The sequence below is a fragment of the Callorhinchus milii genome, unplaced genomic scaffold (assembly GCF_018977255.1).
Source record: "Callorhinchus milii isolate IMCB2004 unplaced genomic scaffold, IMCB_Cmil_1.0 Scaffold28, whole genome shotgun sequence".
Classification (NCBI taxonomy): Eukaryota; Metazoa; Chordata; class Chondrichthyes; order Chimaeriformes; family Callorhinchidae; genus Callorhinchus; species Callorhinchus milii.
This window is the reverse complement of record NW_024704769.1, coordinates 1,683,315-1,709,335: the sequence shown is the minus strand read 5'-3', so window position 1 is coordinate 1,709,335 and position 26,021 is coordinate 1,683,315. Positions and strand designations below refer to the sequence as shown.

General features: G+C 58.5%; 1 protein-coding gene across 3 annotated transcripts; it reads right to left on the bottom strand.

The window, feature by feature from the left end:
* Positions 1-706: 706 nt before the first annotated feature.
* ikbkb (inhibitor of nuclear factor kappa B kinase subunit beta) lies at positions 707-23,890 on the bottom strand. 3 transcript variants are annotated; one of them, XM_042344489.1, is made up of 23 exons: positions 23,784-23,890; positions 21,891-21,963; positions 17,907-18,037; positions 17,368-17,462; positions 14,368-14,485; positions 14,000-14,069; positions 13,799-13,887; positions 11,840-11,929; positions 11,386-11,510; positions 10,966-11,073; positions 10,140-10,269; positions 9,441-9,635; positions 9,066-9,177; positions 8,668-8,791; positions 8,016-8,167; positions 7,394-7,455; positions 6,975-7,075; positions 6,208-6,257; positions 5,739-5,838; positions 4,311-4,458; positions 3,630-3,760; positions 2,720-2,816; positions 707-800 (listed from the first exon to the last, which is right to left on the bottom strand). In XM_042344489.1, the coding sequence occupies exons 3-23, from the start codon at positions 18,009-18,011 to the stop codon at positions 768-770; spliced, it is 2,235 nt and encodes a 744-aa protein (XP_042200423.1). In that variant the 5' UTR covers positions 18,012-18,037; positions 21,891-21,963; positions 23,784-23,890; the 3' UTR covers positions 707-767. The 3 variants fall into 3 exon arrangements, with proteins under 3 accessions (XP_042200423.1, XP_042200424.1, XP_042200425.1); XM_042344490.1 differs by having other exon boundaries at positions 17,907-18,125; positions 23,786-23,890; XM_042344491.1 differs by lacking the exons at positions 21,891-21,963; positions 23,784-23,890 and adding an exon at positions 22,066-22,313.
* Positions 23,891-26,021: the final 2,131 nt, after the last annotated feature.

Genomic DNA, 26,021 nt, shown 5'->3' with positions numbered 1-26,021 from the left:
ACCACCCACCCCAGAGTCTTTCGCCAATGGCCACCTCCACGCCATCTGCCTTTATTATTCACCCAGAGCCGGCCATGTCCAGTTATCACTGCGAGGTCTAAGATGGTCTAGAGCCAGAGTTGGTCCAACCCTTTGGTCACTGAGAGCCAGATGCTCCAGAGTGAGGAACATCCTCGGGCTGCACCAGCAATATTTTATCCTTGGGTTGGCCAATAAATCTGTTGCCGGTTGTATCCTGGGGCCCCAGTGAAAGTCTCTTAATTGGCTCGTCAGATAAAGAAGTTGGAAATGGTTGGAGGGCCACCGCGGTCTGGAGAGTAGATACACGACAGCAAGGCGGTATGAGCAGTCTTGGCCTGTGGGCTAGGAAGGAAGGAAGGAAGGAAGGGGTTGTCGGGCAGGTGGGTGGGCAGGGTGGGGGGTGGGGGCGCGGGGAGGCAATAAAATCAGCTGGGGACACTGCCAATCGCTCTGTGGAAAGTGTGTGTGTGTAAGCATGGGATCAGGTGAGGAGGGCATGTCAGATATCCCGCCCGCACTTGCTGATAGAGGGTATTCATGCCCCCCTTGTCAGGTACCAAAGCGCGCCCATAGTCAAGGGTGGAGGGGGCTCCTGCTGACAAGAGGTCACAAGATAAAGGGTTAGAGACAGTTGGCATCAGTGGATGGGGGGGCGGGGGTGTGGGGGGCATGAGGTGGGGGCGGGGGTCGGGGGGGATAGGGAGAGAAGAGGCCCCCACGGCAAATCTTAGACTCCAGATATTTCCTCATTGAGTTGGAAGCCAACTCCAATCCAGCAACTGGAACAGAGAACAAAGAGGCAACAAAATGACGTGGTTTTCAATCCCATTTCACTCCCAGTCAACACAAACACATGATTGTTTTTTTTTACGCACACGTTTCCTCCTCACGCTAACCGCAGTCTCAAAGGAGTGTCAAAGGCGTCAAGTGTCGGGAATGTATTTTGCAATAATAATAATAATCCTTGCGTTTGATCGAGCGCCTTATTGAGACCACAGCAGCAACTTTCCCATCGCGCACGGTAGCGTCCCAGAGACGTCTCAAAGCGCTCCACAGATATATTGTAACGTGGATTGACTGTGCCATTTGTGGTTGAAACGCAGCAGCCCATTGCGCACAGCAGCGTCCCACAAACAGTCGCGGATTGAGCGACCAAATTGAGATTGAAAGCGATCCGCCAATCGACTAACAACCGGGTTCCCACTTACTGCCAAGTCAACAGAGGACTTGGGGGGTAAGGAAACTTGCCTAAGGTTTCTCCCCGCCCGGGAATTGAAGCCAGGTCCTCTCGCTTGCGCTCTAACCCCTATGCCAAGGGACTCTGCATTTTATGGGAATTAAGCGCAACGGCTTCCCATAAACAGCGGTGAACAGAGGTGAACGGCCTATTTATATCTGGGTGGGGCGGGTGGGGAATAATAGAGAAGTACAATCAAAAAAAAGAATCTGTTGCCAGACTGGGGCATTTCAATGGTTTGGCCGCAATCCCACATCCTGAACTGCAAAGGTAACATGTCAACAGAGACACTGTCTGGCCTTTGGCCACAATGCCCGGGCCATTGGCGGGGGCGGAAGGGGGAAGCAAGAGAGAGAGAGAGAGAGAGTGAGAGGAACGTTCAAGTAAGAAGCAAATCATAGTCAGCTTCAGCCCACTCCAGGGTGTGGATATGCTGAAATAGCCGGAACGACAACAAATTTCAGGTCAGGAGGACATCCTTTCAGGTCAGGAGGACATCCCAAGGCACTGGACAGTCAGAGATTTGGACACGAGCTGGGGGTTGGGATCAGGAGGGGGTGGAGGTCGGGGAGGGTCGGGGGGTGGGAGGGTGACCGAAGGCGCGGCGGTCTAAGAGGTGGGTTTTGAGGCGGGCCTTGAAGGAGGCGAGGGAGGGGGCGAGGCGGAGGGACTGTGAAGTGGAATTCCAAAGGGTGGGGGGCTGAGAGGCTGAAGGTCCGACCGCTGATGGTGGGGCGGAACAGGTCGGAGCCCGCTGAGTGGAGGGAGATAACAGGACGGTGTGGAGTTAACAGGTCACAGAGATAGGAAGGAACAAGGCCGTTGCAGGGCTTTGGACAACAACAACAACTTGCATTTACACAGCGCCCTTCACAAGAGGTAGCGCCTCGGAGCGCTTAACAGTGACGCCGAGCCGGGGGTTAGGGGGGAGCGAGGAGGTGACCGTAAGCACGGTCGAAGGGGAAGGTAATCAGTCGTGATCTAGAAGAGGGAAAGGAGAGGGGCAAGGCGGCGGCGGGGGATAGAGGGAGAGAGAGAGACAGAGATTTGGGGCGTAGTGGCTGAAAGCTCGGCCGCCGATGGTGGAGCAGAGGCAGGAGCCAGCCGCGGAGGTAGTGGGGTTGGGCAGAAAGCAGGTTGCAGAGGCAGGGCATGAAGGGGTTTGTAGATGACTGAGAAGGTCTTGCAATCCACACCCGTCCTGTGATAGAAGATCACGGCAGCCATAGGCTGGGGTACAAGAACAACAACTTGCGTTCGCCCCTCACCCAGGGGAGAGTCCCAGAGCGGTTGACAGTGGCGGAGCTCGACACCCAGCTGAGGGAGGGTGGGGGGTGGGGGGGAGGTGACCGTAGACCAGTGAGGAGAGGTCACACCTCAGGCAGGGCCCAGAGCAGTGAGGCAGCGAGGAGGCGCAGAGATGTACGGCGAACAAAAGCCCAGCCCCTGACGTGACGGTACCTGTAGCGAGTCGTAGTCCTGAATGGTGTCCTGCAGGACGCTGTGCAGCTGGTTTTGGTGGCTCTTGCTCTCTTCAATCACCACCAGAGACTCCTCACTGGAGAGATAGACACAAAGGACAACCTCAACCTCAACGCCAATCCAACAACAACAAGAAGATTGCGTTTATAGAGCGCCTTTCACGTCGGGAGGACGTCCCAAGGCGCTGGACAGTTGGGTCGGGACCTGAGCAGTGGGGGGAAATGGTCAGGGTGAGGGGAGGGAAGGGAGGGAGCGAGGAGGGGGGAAATGGTGAGGGGGAGGGGAGGGGAGGGAAGGGAGGGAGCGAGGAGGGGGTAGATCTTACTGCTTGTAATAATAATCCTTGCATTTGATACAGCCCCTTATCGTGTATATCTGTAAACTCCGTCTCAAAAATGTGGTGAGGCCCTATATCAAATGCAACGGTTATTATTATTATGATATTATTATCATCATCACGTCTCAAAGCCTTTCACAGAACATACTGCGAAGTGTAGTGACTCTATTTTGCGGGGCAAAAAAGCAGCAGCCAATTGCGCGCAACCAGTCGTGGATTGAGTGACCAAATTATTTGGGGGGGGAGGGATTCGGGGCTATTTCCCCCGGAAAGGGATCTGCCAATTGACTAACAACTGGGAAACTTGCCTATGGTTTCGCCTTGACCTGACCCGCCCGGGAATCGCACCTGAACCCTCTCGCTTGCGAGGCGAGGGCTCTAACCCCTGAGCTACGGGGAACTCCACTTACAGAATAGCCCCAAATCCCTCCCCCACTCACAAGCCGATGGGTGGGGCAGGTAGTTGGGATCAAGTCGTTGGCGGACAAGCATTGGGAATTGGCCCAAAGCCCAGAAAGGCTTCCGGGCGGAGCGAGGTAGAGAGCAACTTACTCGTGTTTTGATTTCTCGGGAAAGGGGATGCCGGGGTCAGTTTGGGCTGGGGACACGGGTTGGCTGGGGGCAGACAGCCGGCCGGCGCTGACGTTCTCCGGGCTCCCGCTCACCGGGCCTCGCACCTTGCTCTGAAAGGGAAGAAGATGAAAGTCGTGAGCCAGCCAGCGAGGGGCATATCAGAGGCCGGACTAAAATATGTGGCTCTACTGCCTCGTCCTGTCTCACCTCACTTTATTCCAGAAAAAAAAAAACTATTTTCAAAACCTCAGGGGGAAAAAAAAATAGGGCGTCTCGGAGCCGTCGGAAAGCGCTCCACGGAATATCCTGCGAAGTGGAGTGACTGTGTATTTTGTGGGCGGCCCGGCCGATCGCGGCCAGCAGCGCCCCCACGAGCTCAATCCCCAATCGTGGAACGAGTGACCAAATTATTATTATCGTTTTTCGAAGGAATTGATTTCCCCGGAAAAGCACGTGCGGTGAGGGAACTTGCCCAACTCTTCGCTCCGCCCTCCCGCCCTCCCGCCCGCCCGCCCGGGAATCGAACCCTTGCTTGCGAGGCGAGCGCTCTGAGCACCGAGCTACAGGAACACCGCACGCGTGTGCTGGCCTGCCTCCAGACCCCCCCCCACCCCCCCGCCCGCCCGCCCACACCCCCACCCCAGTAATCCGAGCACTCACACAGGCGATCTTCAGTAAGTGCCAGAGCTCCTTCTGCCTCTTCTCCTGCAGCTTGACCACCAGCTTCTCATCGTCCGCCATCAGCTGTAACACGCCCTCCAGCTGGGGCAGCAGATCGATTACCTTCTGCTTACAGGCCAGCGTCTTACTGCGTGAGGTTGGGGGCAAGCACACACACCTCAGAACTGTTCCGTCCCCTCACCTGCCGCCTCAGTCTCACATAAATCTCCGCCTCTAATCCCAAAACTCTGGAACACTCTCGCTCAATCCCTCCGCCTCGCACCCTCCTTCCCCATCGTGCCTGAAGAACTTCCTCTTCGACAACGCCCCTATGGTCACCTTCCCTCCTTCCTCCCGGCCCGGGTGGGGGGGATGGTGGGGGGGTGGGTAATTGCAAAATGTACCGTTGCACAGATGGCGGTTGGATAAACCGTGTGGCTCAGTACGTTGTGGGAACAAGCCCCGGGTTGGGAGTTTATGCAAACACTCCAGCGCAGTGCTGTGGGGGGAGTGACACATTTCCGGAGGTGATGTCATTTTAATCCAAGATCCCATCTATCTGTTGGCATTCTCTGGGAAGCTTTCCCGCTGTTTGTCCAGCTGGAACCACCCTACCCATTGGTGCGTTGACTTGCAGGGTTAAGAGGAACTGAGTGGGATGACTCCCTGCCCTGCCCCAGTGACTGGTCGACCTTTCCAAGTCCGGCCGATGAGCCAAGGCTGGGCTGTGCTGCCTTTATCAGTGCCCTGGCTCAGGAACCGGATAAGAGACCGCCACAAGAGTGGGCTCGATTCTGTTGCCAAGCACGTCACCTTGGAGCCAGTTCAGCTTCAAAGAGACCCAACTCACTTCCTCCCAAGGAGGATAGTCACCAGCTGGTCATTTGGGATTTGTAACCCATTCACAGGGTTCCAGTGTTCTTTGAAGAGAGAAGGCGGTTTCTCCCTGTCCCGGCCAAACCAAGCATCCAGATCTGTTAACTCTGTGTGTGGGACCTCGATGAGGGCAGATTAATGGAAAGCACTTTGAGTCATCGCTGTGATAAGCCTTCGAACAGTGAGCGCTGTGTCTCGGCAAAGTGCCTTTATCTGGAGCAAGCGAACACATTGCCAGTTGTATGTACGTCTGACTTGTCTCTCCCCCGCCCCCCCACTCCCCTCGCTTCCCGTCACTGTGGGCTATGCGTGGGTGTGGTCACACTGGAGAAGAGAAGGTTGAGGGACGATACGATTACGGTCTTTGAGATTCTAAAGGGACTTGATAATGTTTACCATGATAAGCTGGGGGCGGGGGGGGGGAAGGGATGGGGGTACTGGATTGCGGGGGTTCCCAGGGAGAATCGAGGAGAAAAAAAACCTGACCTCTGATATGATGACACTGATGTGGTCAATTACTCTTGAAACAGAACCCTAACCCCTGGCGCGTACCTGAGGTGCTCGTAGATGTCTTTCACCTTCTTCTCGAAGGTCTGTAGGGTTTGTAGAATGATCCTCACCATCTCCTGACTGTCACCAGGGACACGCTGTTCTACACAGACATGGTCAGGGTTAGAGACACAGTAAAGCTCCCTCTACACTGTGCGTCCATCCGTCCACACTCCCAGGTCAGGGTTAGAGACACAGTAAAGCTCCCTCTACACTGTGCGTCCACACTCCCAGGTCAGGGTTAGAGACACAGTAAAGCTTCCTCTACACTGTGCGTCCACACTCCCAGGTCAGGGTTAGAGACACAGTTAAGGTCCCTCTACACTGTGCGTCCATCCGTCCACACTCCCAGGTCAGGGTTAGAGACACGGTAAAGGTCCCTCTACAATGGAGTTGCCTATGTCGGGGGTGGGATGGGGAGAAGCCGATGGTGAAGCCGCGATGCGAAGATGGCAGGAAGGCTGGTGTTTACCTCTAGGTTTCTCCCGCAGTTTCCGGTACAGATCCATGGCGGCCTCCTCCCTGCCAACAGCGCACACACACACACAGGGCTCGGCTCAGCAACCAGTGACAATGCCCAGGATCCTGCCCCACCCACAACCCCACCCCACCCCTGCCCACACCACCCCAACCACAACCCACCCCTGCCCACACCACCCCACGCCCAAACCACCCCAACCACAACCCCACCCCTGCCCACACCACCCCAGCCCACACCACCCCAACCACAACCCCACCCCCGTCCACACCACCCCAGCCCATACCACCCCAACCACAACCCCACCCCTGCCCACACCACCCCTGCCCAAACCACCCCAACCACAACCCCACCCCTGCCCACACCACCCCTGCCCACACCACCCCAACCACAACCCCACCCCCGTCCACACCACCCCAGCCCATACCACCCCAACCACAACCTCACCCCCGCCCACAACACCCCACCCATACCACCCAAACCACAACCCCACCCCCGTCCACAACACCCCAGCCCATACCACCCCAACCACAACCCCACCCCCGTCCACAACACCCCAGTCCATACCACCCCAACCCTGCCCACAACCCTGCCCCCAGCCAGACCTCCGCCCACGCCTCTAACTCTAACCCATCGACACCTACTCCACAATCTTCCCACACCCTAACCCGCCCACAACTCACCCGGCCACACCTGTACCCCCTTCCCCTGGTTACTCACAGCACCCCTCCACCCACTCCCCCCCACCCCAATGGACTCACAGTGTCTCCAGCGAGTCCCCATGCCGGGGGTTCCGCTGTAACTCCACAATGTCCGTCTGGAGCAGCATTGTCTGTTCATCCAACCTCAGGGCGTCACTCCTCTGTGGGCAGAGTCAAGAGCAAGGGAGAGAGGGGGGAGGGGGGGGAGAGAGAGGGAGGAGATGGAGGAGGGGGTAAGAGAGAGGGGGAAGGGGAGTGAGGGAGGAGGAGGGAGAGAGGGAGGGGAAGAGGAGTGAGGGAGGAGGAGGGAGAGAGGGAAGGGGAGTGAGGGAGGAGGAGGGAGAGAGAGAGGGGGAAGGGGAGCAAGGGAGGAGGAGGGAGAGAGAATGAGCTGAGGCGAGGGAGAGTGAGGACAGTGTATCAGAGCGATACTGCGATGGCTGTGTGAGCCCCCACCCCATCCCTCCCCAGGTACTCACGCGGCCACAACCGTCCGCCTTCAGCTGCATCTCGTTCCAGGCGGCAACCATCTTCTCCGAGGCTGAAAGACAAGACTCGTTGAGCGCCACATCACAGACTCCACCCTCGTCCCCACTGGCCAACCATCCCCTCCCCCCCCCCCCCACGCCATTCATCATTCCCCAACTTGGCTCTTCAAAAGCCCCTCCTTTCCGGTCTCCCCTAAACTCCTCAGCCCCCCATCACCCCAGCCCTCGCCAGCCCCCACTGGCTCCCTATCGCCGAACGGATCCACTTCAAGATCCTCTCACACTCGTCTTCAAATCCCTTCACTCCCCGACACCTCCCGACCTCTCCCACCCGCTCATCCCCCAAACCCACTACGCCCTGCCTCCGCCCGACCGGCTCTGGCCTCCTGCTCGTCCTCTCGCTCGCGCCCTCCGTTCCACCATCGGTGGCCGCGCTTCCAGTCGCTGTGCCCCGAAGCTCTGCCAACCCCTCCATCTCGGGAGGACCTTCCTCTTGGCTCCACCACTGTCGAGCACTCTGGGACTGCACGAGGGGCGCAAATTGTTGTTGTTGCTGTTGCCCCACCTTCCCCCCCCCACCTGTTCACCCCCCAACTCCTCTGGCAGGACTCACTGATGCCGAACGCCATCTGCTCGCTGTACTTGTCCAGGTCGATCTGGATGCTGAACCTGAAGAAGTCGAGCTTGGCTTTGAGCTGCTGGGACATGGACACCATACTGTTCTTCAGCTTGGACAGACTGCCGTTATAGCGCAGCAAGCTCAGCCTGACACCGAGACAGGGAGAGAGAGGACAGCCCGTCAGGGTGTGGGCGGGGCTGGGTCGGTGTGCGGGCGGAGCTGGGCCGGTGTGCGGGCGGGGCGGGATCGGTGTGCGGGCAGGGTCGGTGTGCGGGCGGGGCTGGGCCGGTGTGCGGGCGGGACTGGGTCGGTGTGTCGGGTGGGGCTGGGTCGGTGTGTCGGGCGGGGCTGGGTCGGTGTGCGGGCGGGGCGGGATCGGTGTGCGGGCAGGGTCGGTGTGCGGGCGGGGCTGAGTCAGTGTGTCGGGCGGGGCTGGGTCGGTTGAGCGGGCGGGGCGGAGGCAGATGTGGAGGTGGGAGGGGGTTGAGGGCGGAGCTGTGTCAGCATCAGGGTGGTCCTGGCTGAACAAACTCGTCAGTGCTCTCAATGCCCCCCGGTTGCCCTCGCCACCCCCTCCAGGTACCTCCACCCACCGCACCAACCCCACACCCACCCCCCCACCCCACCCCACTCCCGGGGTACCCACATGGCTGCCCGCTGCCCCTGTTGGAGACGGGTACAGTCATCCTTCAGGCAGCGGATGAGGTGCCAGCTCTGCCCCCATGCCCTGCGCAGCAGTAGGTACGACAGCATCTTCTTCGGGTCCTGGACTGTGAGCGACGAAAGAGAGAGAGAGAAATTGTGTGATGGAGAGATAGCGAAAGGACAGCCCACCCCCCCCCACACCTCCCCGAGTCTACCCCTTGCCGCCCCCCCCCCCCCAGGCCCCGACACATTCCATCCTACTCTCCCCCACTCCCCTCCTCCCCTCTCTCGACCCTCATCCCCTCTCGCTCTCCACCCCCCGCACCGCCACGCTCTGACCCGTGAGGAGTGGGGGTGGGGGGTAGGGGGGGCTGGGGTTGTGGGGATGGTCTTACGTACGGATGAAGCTGACGGCAGGAGGGGGTCTGCGGACATTGACTGGTGCCTCGTAGCTGGTCAGGGTTTTATCAAACAGATAAACCACAGGGAATTCAACACGGCTGCCAGGACTCTGTGGAGAGACGGAGGGGGGGGTGGGGGAAGAGAGAGAGTGGGGGGGGGAGAGGGTTGGGGGTAAGAGAGAGCGAGAGAAAACACACAGTCACTACACTTTACAGCGTATCCTGAGAAGCGCTTTGAGACGTCTTGATGACGTGATGAGGCGCTGTGTCAAATGCGAGGATTATTATTATTATCATCATCGCCCCCTCATGACTCCCGTCGCTCCCTCGCTCCCCCCCTCCCACCCCAGCGCCCCCCCCCCCCCACGTGTACCTTGGGGTCGGGCAGACAGTCGCTGAGAGCCTTCCGGGGGTCCAAACTGGTTCCCGTCTCCAGCAGCAGCTCTTGGCTTTCCTCGGTGACTCCGGTGTGAGACTGGAGCCAGCGCTGCAGTCCTGGCACCCCGGCCCCCTCGCACAGCGTCCAGGTGTGCCCCCGCCCCGCCCGCATGTCCAGCACCTGCACAAACTGAGCACGGGATTGGGGGGGGGGGGGAGGTCAACAACAACAACAACAGCAGTGCCCCTCATGCCCCCTCAGAGAGTGGCTCGGAGCCAGGGGGGTGGGGGGGGGAGGGAGAGGGGGAGGTGATCATAAGCGTTGGTCGAAGAGGAAGGTCATCAGGTGCCACCTGAAGATGGGGAAGGAAGGAAGGAAGGAGGGAGGGAGGAAGTGGAGGTATTGGGGGAGAGAGTGACAGGGTTTCGGGGGGCGCAGGGGCTGAAAGCGCGGCCGCCGGTGGCTGAACGGAGGGCGGGAAGGGCGAGCGGGGGCAGAGGGTGGTGGGTGGGTTGTGGGGGAGCGTGAAGCGGTTCGAAGACGAGTGAGAGGATGAGTGGTGGTGGGGCGGGAGGGGATACGGAGCTCTGGGTGGGGTGGTGGGGGGGGGGTTTGGAGGTGACCGAGTGAGGTGGGTGGGTGGGTGGATGGGGGGGGTGGGGGGGTGGGGTGGGGGTCATTTAATTTACCCACCTTCATCTCCACTATGTCGTCCAGGGCCTTAAAGCAGCCGTGTGGCCCGTGGGTGGGGTCCACTCCGCGCTGCTTCGAGTTCCACTTCAACATCACCTGTAGCCACAGCTCCAGTCGTCCCGACAGCTCACTGTACACAGGGCAGTGGTCAGAAACCCCCACCCTGCCTACCAGACCCTCCCCGCTGGACCCTCCCCCTCCCCGGAGACCCTCCCCCTCCCCAGAGACCCTCCCCGCTAGACCCCCCCACCCCACCCCCAAGATCCCCGCATAGTAAACAGTGACGAGGAATGCGGAAGAATGCCAACAGGCTGGCAGCACGGGCAAACAGGTGGCAAATGAAGTTTAATGTTGGAAGATTCAATTCACTTCCGCATTTGGAGAATTTAGGAGTCCTGTAGCTCAGTGGTTAGAGCACTCGCTTTGCGAGTGAGAGACCTGAGTTCAATTCCAGGCAGAGGGCGAAACCTCGGGCAAGTTTCCTTACTCCACACAGAGCCTAATAATAATCCCTCCAAAAACCAAAAACAATAATAAATTGGTCATTTTCAATCCACGGCTGTTTGTGGGACATTGCTGTGCGCAATTGGCTGCCGCGTTCGCCCACAAATATACGGTCACTTCACTTTACAGTCTATTCCGTGAAGCGCTTTGAGACGTCGAGAAGACGTGAAAATCGCTATGTCAAATGCAAGGATTATTATTATCATTATCATTATTAATTGAGACCGATCGTTGTCTCCGGACTACAAGAAGGATATAGCAGTGATGGAGAGAAAGTACAGAGGAGGTAGTACTGAGCATTGGGGGTTGTGGGGGGTGTTACCTGTTGAGGTTGTGGGGCTCGGGGAGCTGACTGGAAAACACCACCTCAGAGTTCATGTCCTCCATCACCACGATATCTGTCTGACTCTTGTGTTTGACTTTCCCGTGCCTGGGGGAGTGGGGGTGAGGGGGTGAGGGGGGTAGAAGATTAATACAGAGAAGGGTGTGTGTGTATGTGTGTGAGGGCTGTGTGTGTGTACTGTGTGTTGGGGGGGGGTGGTGTGTGTGTGTCTCTGTGTGTGTGTGTGTGGATGTGTGTATGGGGGGCGCGCGTGTGTGTGTGTGTGTATATGTGTGTGAGGCGGGGGAGTGTGTGTGATGGCTGTGTGTGTGCGTGGGTGGGTGGGGGGGCTGTGTGTGTCTGTGTGTGTGGGTGTGTGTGGGGGTGGGGGGCTGTGTGGACATCCCCTCCCCACCCTACCAGTTGACGGGCTGCCAGGTTGGTAGGAAGGGCCGAAATCCCATGATACACTCGAAGGCCAGCGTCCCGAGGCTCCAGTAATCCACCGTCACCGTGTACTTCTGCTGCTCCAGGAGCTCTGGGGCCTGAGAGAGACAGCGGGGTGGGGGTGGGGGGGTGGGGGGATGGGTTAGAACACACAGAGACCCCCTCCCTGCCCACCCCCCAATCTTCCTTCCTTCCCCAGCCCGGGGATCATCAATAATAATTAGTAGCTCCTCCAATCCATCCAGTGCTCACACCAACAACAACTTGCGTTCGTACAGTCTCCTTCACGTGGGGTGGGGGTCCCAGAGCGCTCCACCCCACCTGCCTCTCTGGCCTTCACCTGCCCCCACATCCCCTCGCCCACCACCCCCTTTAGGGAGGTGAAGGGTAGAGAGGACGGGGGAGGAGAGTCGGGGTAAAGACTCACCAAATATTGTAGGGTCCCCACAAAGGACGTACACAGACTGCTTTGATCCAACTCCTTCACATAGCCCAGGTCAATGATTTTGTGGATTAACTGGTTCAAGAACAGAGACGACAGTCACACACGGCATTTCCCCCCGCTCCATTTCCCCCCTTCACCGCCCCCCCTCCTATCCCCCCCCCACTCCCCCACCCCCGAACAGCACAACACTCAGACCAACAAGAATTTCATTGGAATCCTTGCACCCACGGCTGTTTGGGGTGGGGTGGAGGTGGGGGGGGGGGGGGGGGGGAAGCGCTGCTGTGCGCGATCGGCTGCCGGGTTTCGCCCGCAACGCGCACAGTCACTACGCTTTGCGGTGTATCCCGTGAAGCGCTTTGAGACGTCTCGAAGACGTGGCCAAGCGCGAGGGTTCCACGTTCAGGAGGACGTCTCAAAGCGATCCGTAGGATTTTCGCTGTGAGTGTAGTGACTGCGTGTGTTCTGCGGGCGAACATGGCAGTCCATTTGCGCACAGCGACGTCCCCGCAAACGACCGTGAAGTGAGCGAGCGACTTTATCGGGGGGGGGGGGGGCGAGAGGGGGGTGGGGGAATTGTCGGCCAGGACACCGGGGGGGGAGAGAGAGAGAGAGAGAGAGAGAGAGGGAGAGAAAACATCGGGAACATAGGCTCTCTCTCTCTCGCTCTCTCTCACTGACTCCCCGATGGGTGGGCAGCGGTGGTGGGGAGGGGGGGGTTCAACCCGGAGGGCTTGTGGGGTTCCTACGCGGGAATGTGGGGTACAGACAGAGCCAGCTGAGGACCATGCCCTCCCACACCCCCCCCCCCCTCTCTCTCTCTCTCTTTGCGCTGGGGTAGGTAAGCAGAATATAGTCTCGCTGACTGGGCCGGGCAGACAGACAGACAGAGAGACAGACAGACAGACAGGACTGACGCTGGGAGAGCATCACACGGAGACACAGGCAGAGGAAGCGATTGTATAACTGTCGGGGTCTGTGGTTAGCGGAGGGACGTGTGGGGTTGGATTATGTCTGATTAGCGTCACAGAGCAACTCGTAGACGTGTGTTGCGTTACTGTTGCTGTCGTACTGCTGACGACAGCTGCAATAGATATCGCTCTATCGACAGACACCCCCCCACCACCCACCCCTCGACATCAGCCCTAGCGATTCACTGCTGCCTGGGGGTGGGGTGGGGTGGGGGTTGGTGGGGTCTGTCATACAGTCTCGTATTCCGAGGTATCCCGTGGTTAGAGCTCTCGCCTCTCAAGCGAGAGAGGACCCGGGTTCGATTTTGATTCCTGGGCAGTGGGAAACCTTAGGCAAGTTTCCTTACCCCACACACACACACATACACACACATAGACACACACTCACACACACTCACACACTCACACTCACACACACAGACACACATATACACATAGACACACACTCACACACAGACACACACACACTCACACACACACACACACTCACACATAGACACACACACACTCACACACACACACACACTCACACATAGACACACACACACACACAGACACACACACACACACTCACACAGACACACACGCGCCTCTGTTTACCGGCAGTCAGTAAGAACCCGGTTGTTAAGTCGATTGGGGGATCGCTTTTCCGGGGATAATAATCCCTTCAACCCACTGCTGTTTGTGGCGACGCCGCTGTGCGCAATCGGCCGCCGCGTTACGTCCATAAAAGACACAGTCACTACACTTTACAGTATCTTCTGCGAAGCGCTTTGAGACGTCTCAATGGTGTGACAAGGCGGCGGGTCAAATTATCATTGATACTGCCCCGCTCGGAGAGAGAGAGAGAGAGAGAGAGAGAGGGGGGATGGAGGGACAGAGTGGGGTGGGGGGACGCAGGGAGGGGAGAGAGAGAGAGAGAGACAGAGAGGGATGGGTGGGTGGGTGGGTGGGGAACTCCTGAGCTCCTCACCCTTTGGTCTCCCTGCTGAATCACGATATTCTCCGGCTTTAAGTCCCTGTGGATGATCCGGTTTTCGTGCAGGTAGCGAAGAGCAGAGGCTGGAGCAGAGAGCGTGAGAGAGAGAGAGAGAGAGAGAGAGAGAGAGAGGGTCACAAAACGCGGCACCAAACTGGACCGTTGGGGACGTTGCTGTTGGTCTGACACACTCACCGATGTCCGTCAGCAGCGACAGAACAAGCGGCTCCCGCATCCCACAGCAGTTGTCCAACTTGTTTAGGAACTGGTCGGAGGAGAGAGAGAGAGAGAGAGTGTGAGAGTGCGCGCTCGAGAGAGAGAGAGAGAGAGAGAAAGAGAGAGAGCGAGAAAGAGACGGAGTGCGAGAGAGATAGAGCGTGATAGAGAGAGCGAGAGAGAAACAGACGGTGCGAGAGACAAAAGAAACAGAACGCGGGAGCGAGAGAGAGAGAGAGAGAGAGAGAGAGAGAGCAAGAGTGTGTGAGTAAGAGACTGTGTCTCCCTCCCCTCACTCTCTCCATCTCCCCCCCCCACCCACCACCCCACCACCCCTCCGTGCCCACCTTACGGAGGTCTCCACCCTCACAGAACTCCATGCCGAGCAGCGGCAGGTCGTTGGGGGCCAGTTTCTGCATTCCCTCAGGAACATCCCGGGCCGCGACCACGTTCCGATGATTCAGCCTCAGAGGGAGAGAGAGAGGGAGAGAGGGAGAGGGAGAGAGTGAGCACAGCGCCTCACAGTCACTCCAACACACAGCCACACAGACTCCTGAACACACAGATACCCCGACACACTACTGTGCCCAGCACAGCCCAGCACAGCACAGCCCAGCACAGCACATCCCAGCACATCCCATCCTATCCCAGCCCAGCACATCCCATCCCAGCACATCCCAGCCCAGCCCAGCACAGCCCATCCCAGCCCAGCCCAGCACATCCCAGCCCAGCACATCCCAGCCCAGCCAGCACATCCCAGCACATCCATCCCATCCAGCCCAGCACATCCCATCCGCAGCACATCCCAGCCCAGCCCACACAGCACCATCCCAGCCCAGCCCAGCACCATCCCAGCCCAGCACATCCCAGCCCATCCCATCCCAGCCCAGCCCAGCCCAGCACAGCACAGCCCATCCCATCCCAGCACATCCCAGCACAGCCCATCCCATCCCAGCACAGCCCAGCACATCCCAGCCCCGTCCAGCCCCGCCCCGCCCAGCCCCGCCAAGCCCAGCACAGCCCAGCGCAGCCCAGCACAGCAAGCTTTGCACATTGACAGCCAAATCTTGCTGTCAGGAAGAGAGAGTGAGTGAGAGAGAGAGAGAGAGAGAGAGAGTGACAGAGAGACAGCGTGACACAGAAAGAGAGAGAGAAGGGCACGGAGAGAGAGTTACAGAAAGAGAGCGACAGAGAGAGAGTGATAGAGAAAGAGACACAGAGAGACAGAGTAACAGAGAGGCAGAGTGACAGAGACACAGAGTGAAAGAGAGAGAGTGAAAGAGAGACAGAGTGACAGAGACACAGAGTGAAAGAGAGAGAGAGAGTGACAGAGAGAGAGAGCGACAGAGAGAGAGAGCGACAGAGAGAGAGTGACAGAGACACAGAGTGAACAAGAGAGAGCGACAGAGAGAGAGAGTGACAGAGAGATAGAGCGACAGAGAGAGAGTGACAGAGAGAGAGAGTAACAGAGAGAGAGAGAGTGACAGAGAGAGAAAGAGAGTGAGGGAGAGAGTGTGACAGAAAGAGAGCGACAGAGAGAGAGAGACACAGAGAGAGCGACAGAGAGCGAGAGTGAGCGAGAGCGACAGAGCGAGCAGCAGAGGGCGAGAGACAGAGAGAGAGAGAGAGAGGGAGAGAGAGAGAGTGACAGAAAGAGAGCGACAGAGAGAGAGAGACACTGAGAGAGAGCGACAGAGAGCGAGTAGCGACGGAGAGCGAGAGTGAGCGAGAGCGAGCAGCAGAGGGCGAGAGAGAGAAAGAGAGAGCGAGAGAGAGAGAGAGAGAGAGAAAGCGAGAGAGTGGGGTGGGGTGGGGGGGGGGGGGCTGGAGGAAATGAGAGTGAGAGTGTATTGGGAGGGTCACAGGCTGACGTGTGGTGCTCAGGTTGCAGCCCTATCACAATGACCAGCTTTCTCCCGGTTTCCAGTGGGGATCTGCCTCGTAAACATTAGTGGGTAATAATGTCAATCGTTCCCCGTCAGGAAGCAGCGCCCGACACGCTCCTGGCTCCCACCCCAGAACATTCATCAGCCCATCAGCTCGTCAACGCCGTAATAATAGCAGTAAATCCTTATTATTATTATTATTATTATTACTATATTTGACCCAGCGCCTTGTCACGTCGTCGAAACCCCGGGCAGGGGGTTAGGAGGTGCAGAGGGTGAGGGGGAGCGAGGCCGTGGAGGGCTTAGAAGGCGAGGACCAGGATCCTGACCTGTATCCTCCGGTGTGATGGGAAGCCAGTGGAGTTGGGCGAGGATGGCTGGGGGGGTTGGGGTGGGCGTGGGGGGGGGGGGGCTGATCGGGTCCACGGAGCCTGGCGCGGGAGAAAGGACACGGGCTGCAGAGCTCCGGACTCCGGCGAAGCAAGATGGAGCGAGCGACCGTGGACGGCGACGCTGTCGGTGCCTGAGGCGCGGGAGGCGCTGACGGGAGCCCATCCGGATTGAGGTTGAGCGACCAAACAGTCGTGGGTTGCGCGACCAAACAATTTTCTTTTGAAGGGGCTCATTGCCCCCTGAAAAATAATCAGGCCATGGACTAACAACCGGGTTCCTCCCGTTGTTTCGTGAGTCAGCAGGGCGTCTATCTGACGCACGTGGAAACCCATCACCGTGCTCCAAAGAATCTAAACCAAACATAGCTCTGGGCAGCCCACCTACTCATGGAAATTTTGTGACTGGAATGGAATGTGCTCTCTCTCCTTTCCTGGAGGGACTCACGCAGCGTATCTGATTTTGGAGAGTATTGAGTGCAGATTGGCAAGAGCCGAGGCTTGGGGAGCCCAGGGCGTGAGTTGGCAAGGAGATATGTTTGGGAATCTACGCGGCTAATACTGCACAGCTCGGCTATTGATGTCGCTGTCTGGCCGAGCTTTCCCGCTGCTTGTCCGGCTCGGACCCCCCTCCCCGTTAGTTAGGGCTTTGGCTGTGGGGTTATCAGGAGCTGAGGGGGAGGATTCCCGGCCCCCAGTGACTGGTCGGCTCTTCCAGGTCCTGCCCATGAGCCGGGCCGGGCTGTGCTGCCATCAGCAGCGAGTGCCCCGGGACACTGCGGGCCCTCGCGGCTCAGGAACCGGGGGCTCGAGACCGGCACAGAGGAGGGGGGGGTTGATTCCGACATGCCAAGCATGTCACCTTGGAGCCAGTTCAACCCGAGGGGATCCCACTTAACCCCCTCCACCCCCTTCGAGGATAGTCAGTTGTTGGTCATTTGACCGCTTGACACCTGCAAACTCAGGTTCGAGCCCTCGCCAGGTGATGGTAGGTTTCGTGTCAGAGCCCCTTCCCCCCAATCTCAGAGCCCCTCCTCCCAGTCAGAACCCCCCCCCCCACCCCCAGACTCACTTCTTCATGATCTGGATCTCCAAACACCATCGCTCGCGGTTGCGAGGGCTCAGCTCCTGACGACATTGTTTGATGGCGATCTCCTGGCCGGTCTCCTGGGAAACAAGACAAGATCAGGGCCAAATGGACCTGGAGTGTGGGGTGTGTGTGTGTGTGTGATGGTGGTGGGGGTTTGGGGTGGGGGGGGGGTGGATTGGGGTGTAACCTCAGGCAAGTTTCCTTACTCCACACACACACCTGTAGGATTGGCAGATCGCTTTCCGGGGGTAATAGTCCCTTCAAAAAAATGACAATTTGGCGACTGAATTCCACGGCTGTTTGTGGGGACGTCGCTGTGCGCAATGGGCTGCCGGCTTTTGCCCCCAAAATACACAGTCACTCCACCTTACAGTCTGTTCTGCGGAGCGCTTTGAGGACGTGATAAGACGCCGGGTCAAAGGCGAGGATTATCATCATTACCCTTCGAAGCACTTGGGGCTGTCTCCCCCCCCCCCCGCACCCCGATCAAATGTAAGGATATTGGTACGCTGACTCCTTACCTTGTTGCACCATCGGATGACATTGCCAAAACCTCCCGTCCCCAATCGCTCCTTCATCTCCCAGGGCCCACAGGTCTGGTTCTGCATGGTGTGCGGGCGACTCATGCTCTCGCTCTCGCTCGCAGCCAAGCCTCGGGACAGAAACCAGCAAGGATAATTATCCTTCCGTTTGACACAGCGTCTCTCACATCAGGAGGGACGTCCCGAAGCCCCTTCGCGCTGTCATATTAATAATTATTACGCTGATAATAATCCTGGCCTTTGTCCCGGCGCTCTGATCACGTCGTCGAGGCGTCTCAAGGCGCTTCACGGGACTACACTGTATGTGTGTTGTGAATCGCACTCGGATCCTCTCTCTCGCTTGCGAGGCGAGGGCTCTAACCCCTGAGCTGCGGATCACCGTGATGGGACGGTAGCCGCATTCGGCCGACGTGGGTCAGGCCTGAACCCCCCTACGCGCTCGCTTGCTCGCTCGCTCGCTCGCTCTCCCTGGGGAACAGCAGTTCGGGAATTGCGAGGCGGTACGGACAGATCCGGTCATGGCTTCACGCACTGGGCCCGGGAGGGACTCTGTACGTAGCTCACAGCTGCGATCATCCAATCCCGGAGGAAATGGCTTCCCGTGACTAATGGTGACAGACAGTCCGGTGCTGCCTGTCTCACTCTCGCTCGCTCAAATCCTGCCGCCCTCCTACTCTCCCCACAATGGGTTGCTCACCAGCTGCCCCTCCTTCTCTCCCCATCACTGGCCTCATTCCCAGGGATGAGGGATTAATGTCCTCTCTCTCTCTCTCTCTCTCTCTCCTCCCCATCCAACTCCGTCTTTCCTCCCCAAATCTACGATGGCATTCCTATCTCTCTATTACACTCTTTCTCTCTCTCTCTCTCTCTCTTTCTGTATTCCCCTCTTGTTTTCTCTCTCCATTCCACACACTCTCTCTCTCTCGCGCTCTCTCTCTCTCTCTCGTCATCCCACCAGCCCCATTTTCGAGGTGCCATCCTTTGGAGGAGACATGAAACCTCATCACCACCACTCTCCCCGTCCGCGACCTGTTCAGGCGGACGTTAAAGATCCCCCGCAGGGAACGGAGAGGGGAGATCCTATCGGTGGGGGTGGGAGGGATAACAGGGTATAGTTTGGGACGTGACATGTAGGAGACACTGTCCTTTGGATGAGTCATTCAATCTCACTTCCCATCCGTGGCCCGTTCAGGCGGACGTGTAAAAGATCTTTCCCGCAGCGGCAGACGCGCCCCCAGATACGACTGCTTGCTGGGTTTGCCCGGAAAAAAAAAACAGTCACTACACTTTACAGCGCTTTGAGACGTCCTCCTGACTGGCAAGGGTTAAAGCCCACGACGCCACACCTCTCTCTCTCTCTCTCGCTCGCTCTCTGCCCTCCCCGGCGATGGCAGTCTACATACAGATGGCTTCCTGTTTCCTGCCCGGGATTGGGGAGGCGGGGGTGGACGTTGGGTGATGGGGGGGGGGGTGGGTGACTGTGTGCCCCGACACTCTCATCACATCCGGTGACACTGAGAGAGGAACGTCAGATTGCCTTCCTCTTGGATCCCAAGTCACTTCCAGCCCGGAGATATTAGTCACCACACACACACACACACACACACACACACACACACAGTCCGAGGGGGCGGGGGGTGCGGGCGGGGGTTGGCGTGGGGGTGGGTGGAGAGATGGAAGCGTAGGAAGGGTACGTGTAGGAAGGCGCCATGCTTCGGAAGGAGAAGTTAACCTGAGCTGCCCACCTGTGCCCTGTGCCAAAGATCTCCATTGGTAAAAGAGAAGGGAATCTCTCTCTCTCTCTCGTTCTCTCGCTCTCTCTCGCGCTCTCTCTCCTGGTGTCCTGGGCCGACAATTGTGTCCTGGGCCGGCGGTAGCCCTATTTGGCCCACGCGGGTTAGGTCTGAACTCCCCTACTCTGCCGCGGCTGTTTCTGGGGCCCCTGCGACTTGTTACGCGTACTATCTGCCGCGTTTCGCCCACAAAACGCACAGTCACTTCACTTTATTCTGATTACCATCATTATTATCATTAATAATGGACGTCTCGAAGACGTGACGAGGCGCTGTATCAAATGCGAGGATTATTATTATTGTTATTATTAATATCGTATCATTACGTTATTCCCTCCCTCCCTTCCTTCCTTCCTTCCTTCCTTCCTCCCTCCCTCCCTCCCTCCCGCCCCCCGCCCCCCCACCACCACACACCCATCGCCCCACTTACCCTCCGAAATCCCCGCAGAATTCCAGTCACGTAATTAACTCAAGAAACACACCAGAAATGCAACCACATTAACCAAAGTATTAAAAGCCCCTCACGCCACCCACACCCCCCCCCGACACACACACTCCCCTACCCCCCGCCCCCCCCCCCCCATTACACACTGACACTGACTAGCGGTGTGCAAAGGCTCAGGAATAACAGTCACAGTTTTACGAGGGCAAATACTACACGTTATAATTAATAATAATCCTTCCATTCGATATGACAGCTTTTCCTCACCCAAAACTCCCTCAATGTCGGCAACACCTTTCCGTTAAGTCATTCCAATCATTGATAATAATAATACTTCCCGCGTTTGAAAAAAACATCGCCCGGATGTGTTTCACGACTCTCTGTCAAAGTGTAGTGACTGCGTATTTATGTGAAACCGATCACCGAGATCAGCCGGGCGTCTGACTGACACGCGCGGAAACCCAGACGGAGAGACCCACACGTGTGTGCCACCTTCACGTGGAAATTCTCGTGTCTGGAATGCCCACTCTCTCCCCCCGATATCATGCTTACTGAATTCCGGAGAGTATTAGGCGCAGGTTGGCGAGAGCCAAGGCTTGAGGGGGAGCCCCAGAGTGTGCGTTGGGGTAACTGCTGGAGTCTAACCATCTAAACCCACACACAGCTCCGGCCATTGATGTCGCTGTCTGGCCGAGCTTTCCCGCTGCTTGTCCGGCTCGGACCCCCCTCCCCGTGAGTTAGGGCTTTGGCTGTGGGGTGACCAGGAGCTGAGGGGGAGGATTCCCGGCCCCCAGTGACTGGTCGGCCCTTCCAGGTCCTGCCCATGAGCCGGGCCGGGCTGTGCTGCCATCAGCAGCGAGTGCCCCGGGACACCGCGGCCCCTTCCGGCTCAGGAACCGGGGGCTCGAGACCGTCACGGAGGGAGTGGGGGGGGAGGATGGGGGGAGCTCGATTCAGCTCTGAGTAAACCCCACTTACCTCCCTCCCAACCCACCTCCTGAGGATTGTTGGCCAGGACACCGGGAGAGAGGGAGAGACTCGCCCTTCTCTTTTCCCACAGCGCTGGGGGGGGGGCGCGGTAACATCTGTAACATCTGCCTGGGGTGTGAGGGAGGGTTCAACATCTCATCCAAAGGACAGTGCGTCTCTCTCTCTCTCCCTCCACCCTCCAGACAGTACGTCAGCCTGGACTGTGAACTCAGAGACCCTGACGTGTGGGTGGGGTGGGGGTGGGGGTTGGGGGGCGGGTGGCTGGAAGGGGCTCGAGCCCACAACCTCCTGGACTCAGGAGGGTGGGGGAGAGGTGGCGAGAGTGTCCGCGAATGAGCCAGACTGAGACTGAGAAGGGTGGGTGGGGTGGGGAGGGGGGGGGTGGGTGGGGGAGAGAGTGGTGGGGGGTGGGGGTGGGAGTGTGTAAACTTCAGTGGGGCGGGTGGGTGGGGGGGGGTGGGGGGAAGAAAGAAAGTTTGGGATGGGAGGAGCTGGGAGATATTACAACGGAAAAGTGTTGACCTCTGTGAGAAGGTCCAGGAGGAAATGGGAATGGGAATGGGCGGGGATGGGAGGGGAGAGGGGAAAGGGGAGGGGGTGGGGGGGAGAAACACAGACCGAGGCAGGGAAACACACACTCCTCGCTCACAATTAAACTCCTCGCTATATTTCAGCCCCCCATGCGCCGCCCCCCCACTCGCGCCCCCCCCCACCCCACAATTCAGAGATAGCTCTTACCCGGAGAGGCTTCCGCCCGGTTTACTGTTGTTGTGTCTCCCGTCTCCTAACGCCTCCTTTCTGGGCAAAGCACCTGTTTGAGGAGGTGGTGCGGGGGGGGGGTTAGGGGGGGTTAGGGGGTGGGGGGGGGGATAGACGCAGGGAGGGCGGGAGAGAGGGCGAATTTCAGTCTCACCTTGACGTAGTTTAAAGCGATTTCACTGCGCTCCCCATACACAGGGGTTGGCCTCTCTCGCTCTCTCTCTCTCTCTCTCTCTATCTCTCTTTCTCTCTCTCTCTCTCCGGGTTTCGAAACTGACACCAAAACTTTTGCAGTTTCCGGGTTTCAGATGTCGATCACGTGACTCCCCCCCTCTCGGGCTCTCTCCTCGGCTCTAACCAAACGCCGACGAGAGAGCTGCTCAGCTGCTCACGGGTCTGAAAGCACCGTCCCTTCCCCTTCTCGGGCGATCCTATCGTCAGGGCCGGAGTGACGCCAACGATCCCGGCGTTCGACACCTTGCGCCTCAGCCCCGTCTTCGAGGCGTCTCAGGGCGCTCCGCGGGGTGACGCCGCGGAGTGTAGCGACTGTGCGTTTCGCGGGCGGGCGGGCGGGCGGGCGGAGCGCCGATCGACTGGCGATCGGGTTCCTACTGAGGCGTGCGTGTGCGTGCGTGCGTGTGCGTGTGTGTGCGTGTGTGTGGGGGGGGGAGTAAGGAAACTTGCCCAATGTTTCGCCCCGACCCGACCCGCCCGGGAATCGAACCCGGGTCCTCTCTCGCTCGCGAGGCGCGGGCTCTTAACCCCTGAGCCACGGGGAACCCCACGGACTCACCGACTTAACTGACCGAACAACGCAGTGCGCAATAAGTGCACAGGAAGCTTCGATGCGACACCTCGCGGTTACGCAGTGCCCTTCGCGCAGTCTCGGACGGGTTACGGTGCCGTGTCGCTCGCGGGGAGGGGGTGGGGGGGGGGGGGGGTCCGAGCTGGACAACCAGCGGGAAAGCTTGGCCAGACAGAGACATCAATGGGGTTCTGGCTGGTTGGGCTCCAGCGGTCACCCCCAACGCAAACTCGCGGGAGGGTGGGGGGGCCCCAAACCTTGGCTCCTTGCCAACCTGCGCCTAATACTCTCTGGAATTAGGTTAGCGGAATGCGTCCGTCCGGGGAGAGATTGCGCATTCCATTCCTGACACGGAATTTCCGTGCGGAGGAGTTGTGTGTGGAAGCTTCGGGTTTAACCCGTTAAGGTGCTCACACACACGGTGACGGGCTTCCGTGCGTGTCAGACGCCCGGCCGGTCACGGTGACGGGTTTCCGTGGGTGTCAGACGCCCGGCCGGTCACGGTGACGGGTTTTCCTCCGTGCGTGTCAGACGCCCGGCCGGTCACGATGACGGGTTTCCGTGCGTGTCAGACGCCCGGCCGGTCACGGTGACGGGTTTCCGTGGGTGTCAGACGCCCGGCCGGTCACGGGTGACGGGTTTCCGTGCGTGTCAGACGCCCGGCCGGTCACGGGTGACGGGTTTCCGTGCGTGTCAGACGCCCGGCCGGTCATGGGTGGCGGGTTTCCGTGAGCGTCAGACACTTGACGACGATGAGATCAGTTGGGCTGAAGGGGTCCTCTTCATCCGAACCAGTGCTGCGGGAGATCGTGAACGTCCTACTGAACGGGGGCCACGGACGGGGATGTGGGGGGGCGAGCGAGGTCCTAACGGCTCGTCTGAAGTCCGTGTAGACCGCTGACGGGAGTCAGCGTGCGCGGGGATGGCTGGGGTGACAGCGTGTGTTGGCATTTAGTGCCAGCGTTTTGCACAAGATGGGAGTGTGGAAATCCGGGTCATTCCCTGCCACACCTACAGCCTCGAGGACAAAGGTTTCTCCGCAGAGTGAAGGCAAACACATTACTCACACCTGCGCTGCGTATCCTTTGCTCATCACAGCCCCGGCCTCACCGGTTACCACGATGACTGCGACTGTGTTACCGACAGAGTAACTGACAGAGTAACACAGCTTCCCCCACTCACTCTCTTTCCTTCTCTCTCTGTCTCGCTCTCTCCCCCTCTCTCTCTCTCTCTCTCCTCTATCCTTCCCTTCCTCTCTAAACGTTTTCCTTCTCACACACACACTCACTCACTCACTCTCTCTCTCGCTCTCTTCCCTCTCGTCCTGTCTCCATCTCTCGCTCTCTCTCTCTCTATCCCTTTCTCTCTCCGCCCTCTCTCTCTCTCCTCCTCTTTCTCTCTCTCTTTCTCTTGCTGCCTCTCCATCCCTCCCTCCCTCTCTCACTCTCTCCCTCTCTCTCTCTCCCACATTTTCACACTTTCTCTCTCCCCGGTAACCAATCGATTTCGTCCACCAAACGCACAGTCAACTCCACTTTACGGCGCGTCCCGGTGAAGCGCTTTGAGACGTCCCGACGACGTGATAAGGCATCCGGGTCGAACGCGAGGATTGTTATTAATAAAAATTGTTCCCGGGCCAGAAAATCTCACTGTTCGCTCACATCACTGACTGTGATGAAGCACAAATGACACAGACATTGGCCAGAAACACGAGACAAGGTCAGACTGAACACCGAGCTCAAGAGTCGTCACCCCCAGCCCACCCCTCCCTTCCCCCCAAACGTCCAAGGCTCACAGTCCCGGTTGACTCTCCAGCACAGTGCTGGGGGGGGGGGTGGTGGGGAGGGGGAGAAGGAGAGGGAGCGGGAGGGACAGAGAGAGAGAGAGAGAGACACTGTCTTTCGGATTAGACTTTAAACCTCGTCTGAGACCTCCTGGAGTTAAAGATCTCGGCGACGCTGTCGAAAAAGAGGAGTTTCTCTCTCTCTCTCCCTCTCTCCCGGTGTCTTGGCGGACAATTCGCACCCCCCCCCCCAACCAGCACCCCCCACACACCACCTCCAAGATAAAACCACTCACTTGCTCGCGTCACCAAATACACAGTCACTACACTACACTAGGCGCAGAAGAAGACGGGCCTTCAGAGAGGCGAGGGCTCCAGAGGGCGGGGGCATCGGTGGCAGGGCGGGGGGGTATGTGGAGCAGACCGGAGCCCGCCGAGGGGAGGGAGAGGACGGGTCGGTGAAGTTTCAATAGATCGCAGAGGCGGGGAGGTGGGTGGGGGGGGGGGGCGAGGCCACGGAGGGCCGTGAAGGTGAGGACAAGGAATTGGAACTCTATTCTCTGGGGGGGAATGGGGAGCGAGGGTGGGGGGGGGTGATGGGGTCTGGTGGGGGGAGAGGAACACGAGCCGCAGAGCTTTGGATAAGTATGGAGGGCGCGGAGGGAAGAGTTGGGAAGTCCCACACACAGGGAGTTGGCGTAAGTCACTCGTCCACTCATCCATCGGGACGGGATGGCGCAGAGAGTAACGGAACCGGACTCAGAGAAGGCAGCAGGACCGGAGAAACGATGTGACCGCAAACCCGCGTCGGAATGATGCCCTGTGTTGGCCTCTCATCAATAAACACAACCAGAGCAGATTCCACCCCCCACCCACCCACCCACACACCACCAACATCGTGGGACGCAGTGTATTAATTCGGACACGATGTGCGCGTGTGACGGACAGACCGGTGGAAGGTGAACTGGATGGACTTTGGTCTTCTTTCACCTGACAAATTCTGATCCTCTTAACGCCGCTGACATTCCCAGTGTGTCCCAACTCCCTAATCAATCTGCGACGAGTGCATTCCTGTGGCTCAGGGGTCAGAGCCCTCTCGCCTCGCAAGAGAGGGAGGACTCGGCTTCGATTCCCCGGGCGGGTCAGCTCAGGTCAGGGCGAAACCTTGGGCAAGTTTCCTTACTCCGCACACACACGCGCACACACGCGCGCACACACACACACGCGCCTCTGTTTACAGTCAGGAGGAACCCGGTTGTTAGTCGATCAATGGATCGCTTTTCCGGGGATAACAATCCCTTCAAAAAAAAACAGACAAAAAGTACTATTTCCTCAGCGATAACATTCAGAAATAATTTCCAAAACAATGGTAATAATTTGGTCGCTCGACCCACGGCTGTTTGTGTGTGGGGGGGGGACGGCGCCGGGCGCGATCGGCTGCCCCGTTTCGCCCGCAAAGTACACAGTCACTACACTTTACGGTGCATCCTGTGAAGTGCTTTGAGACGTCTTAAATGCCAGG

Excerpts from the sequence above, each read along its gene's own strand:
- ikbkb (XM_042344489.1), bottom strand. The coding sequence starts at position 18,011 with ATGAGTCGCCCGCACACCATGCAGAACCAGACCTGTGGGCCCTGGGAG. Across the intron at positions 9,178-9,440 it reads ACTGTCTGCCCGACCCCAAG|AGTCCTGGCAGCCGTGTTGA; the intron begins GTACACGTGGGG and ends GTCTCTCCACAG. Across the intron at positions 5,839-6,207 it reads ACTGCGGGAGAAACCTAGAG|AACAGCGTGTCCCTGGTGAC; the intron begins GTAAACACCAGC and ends ATGTCTGTGTAG.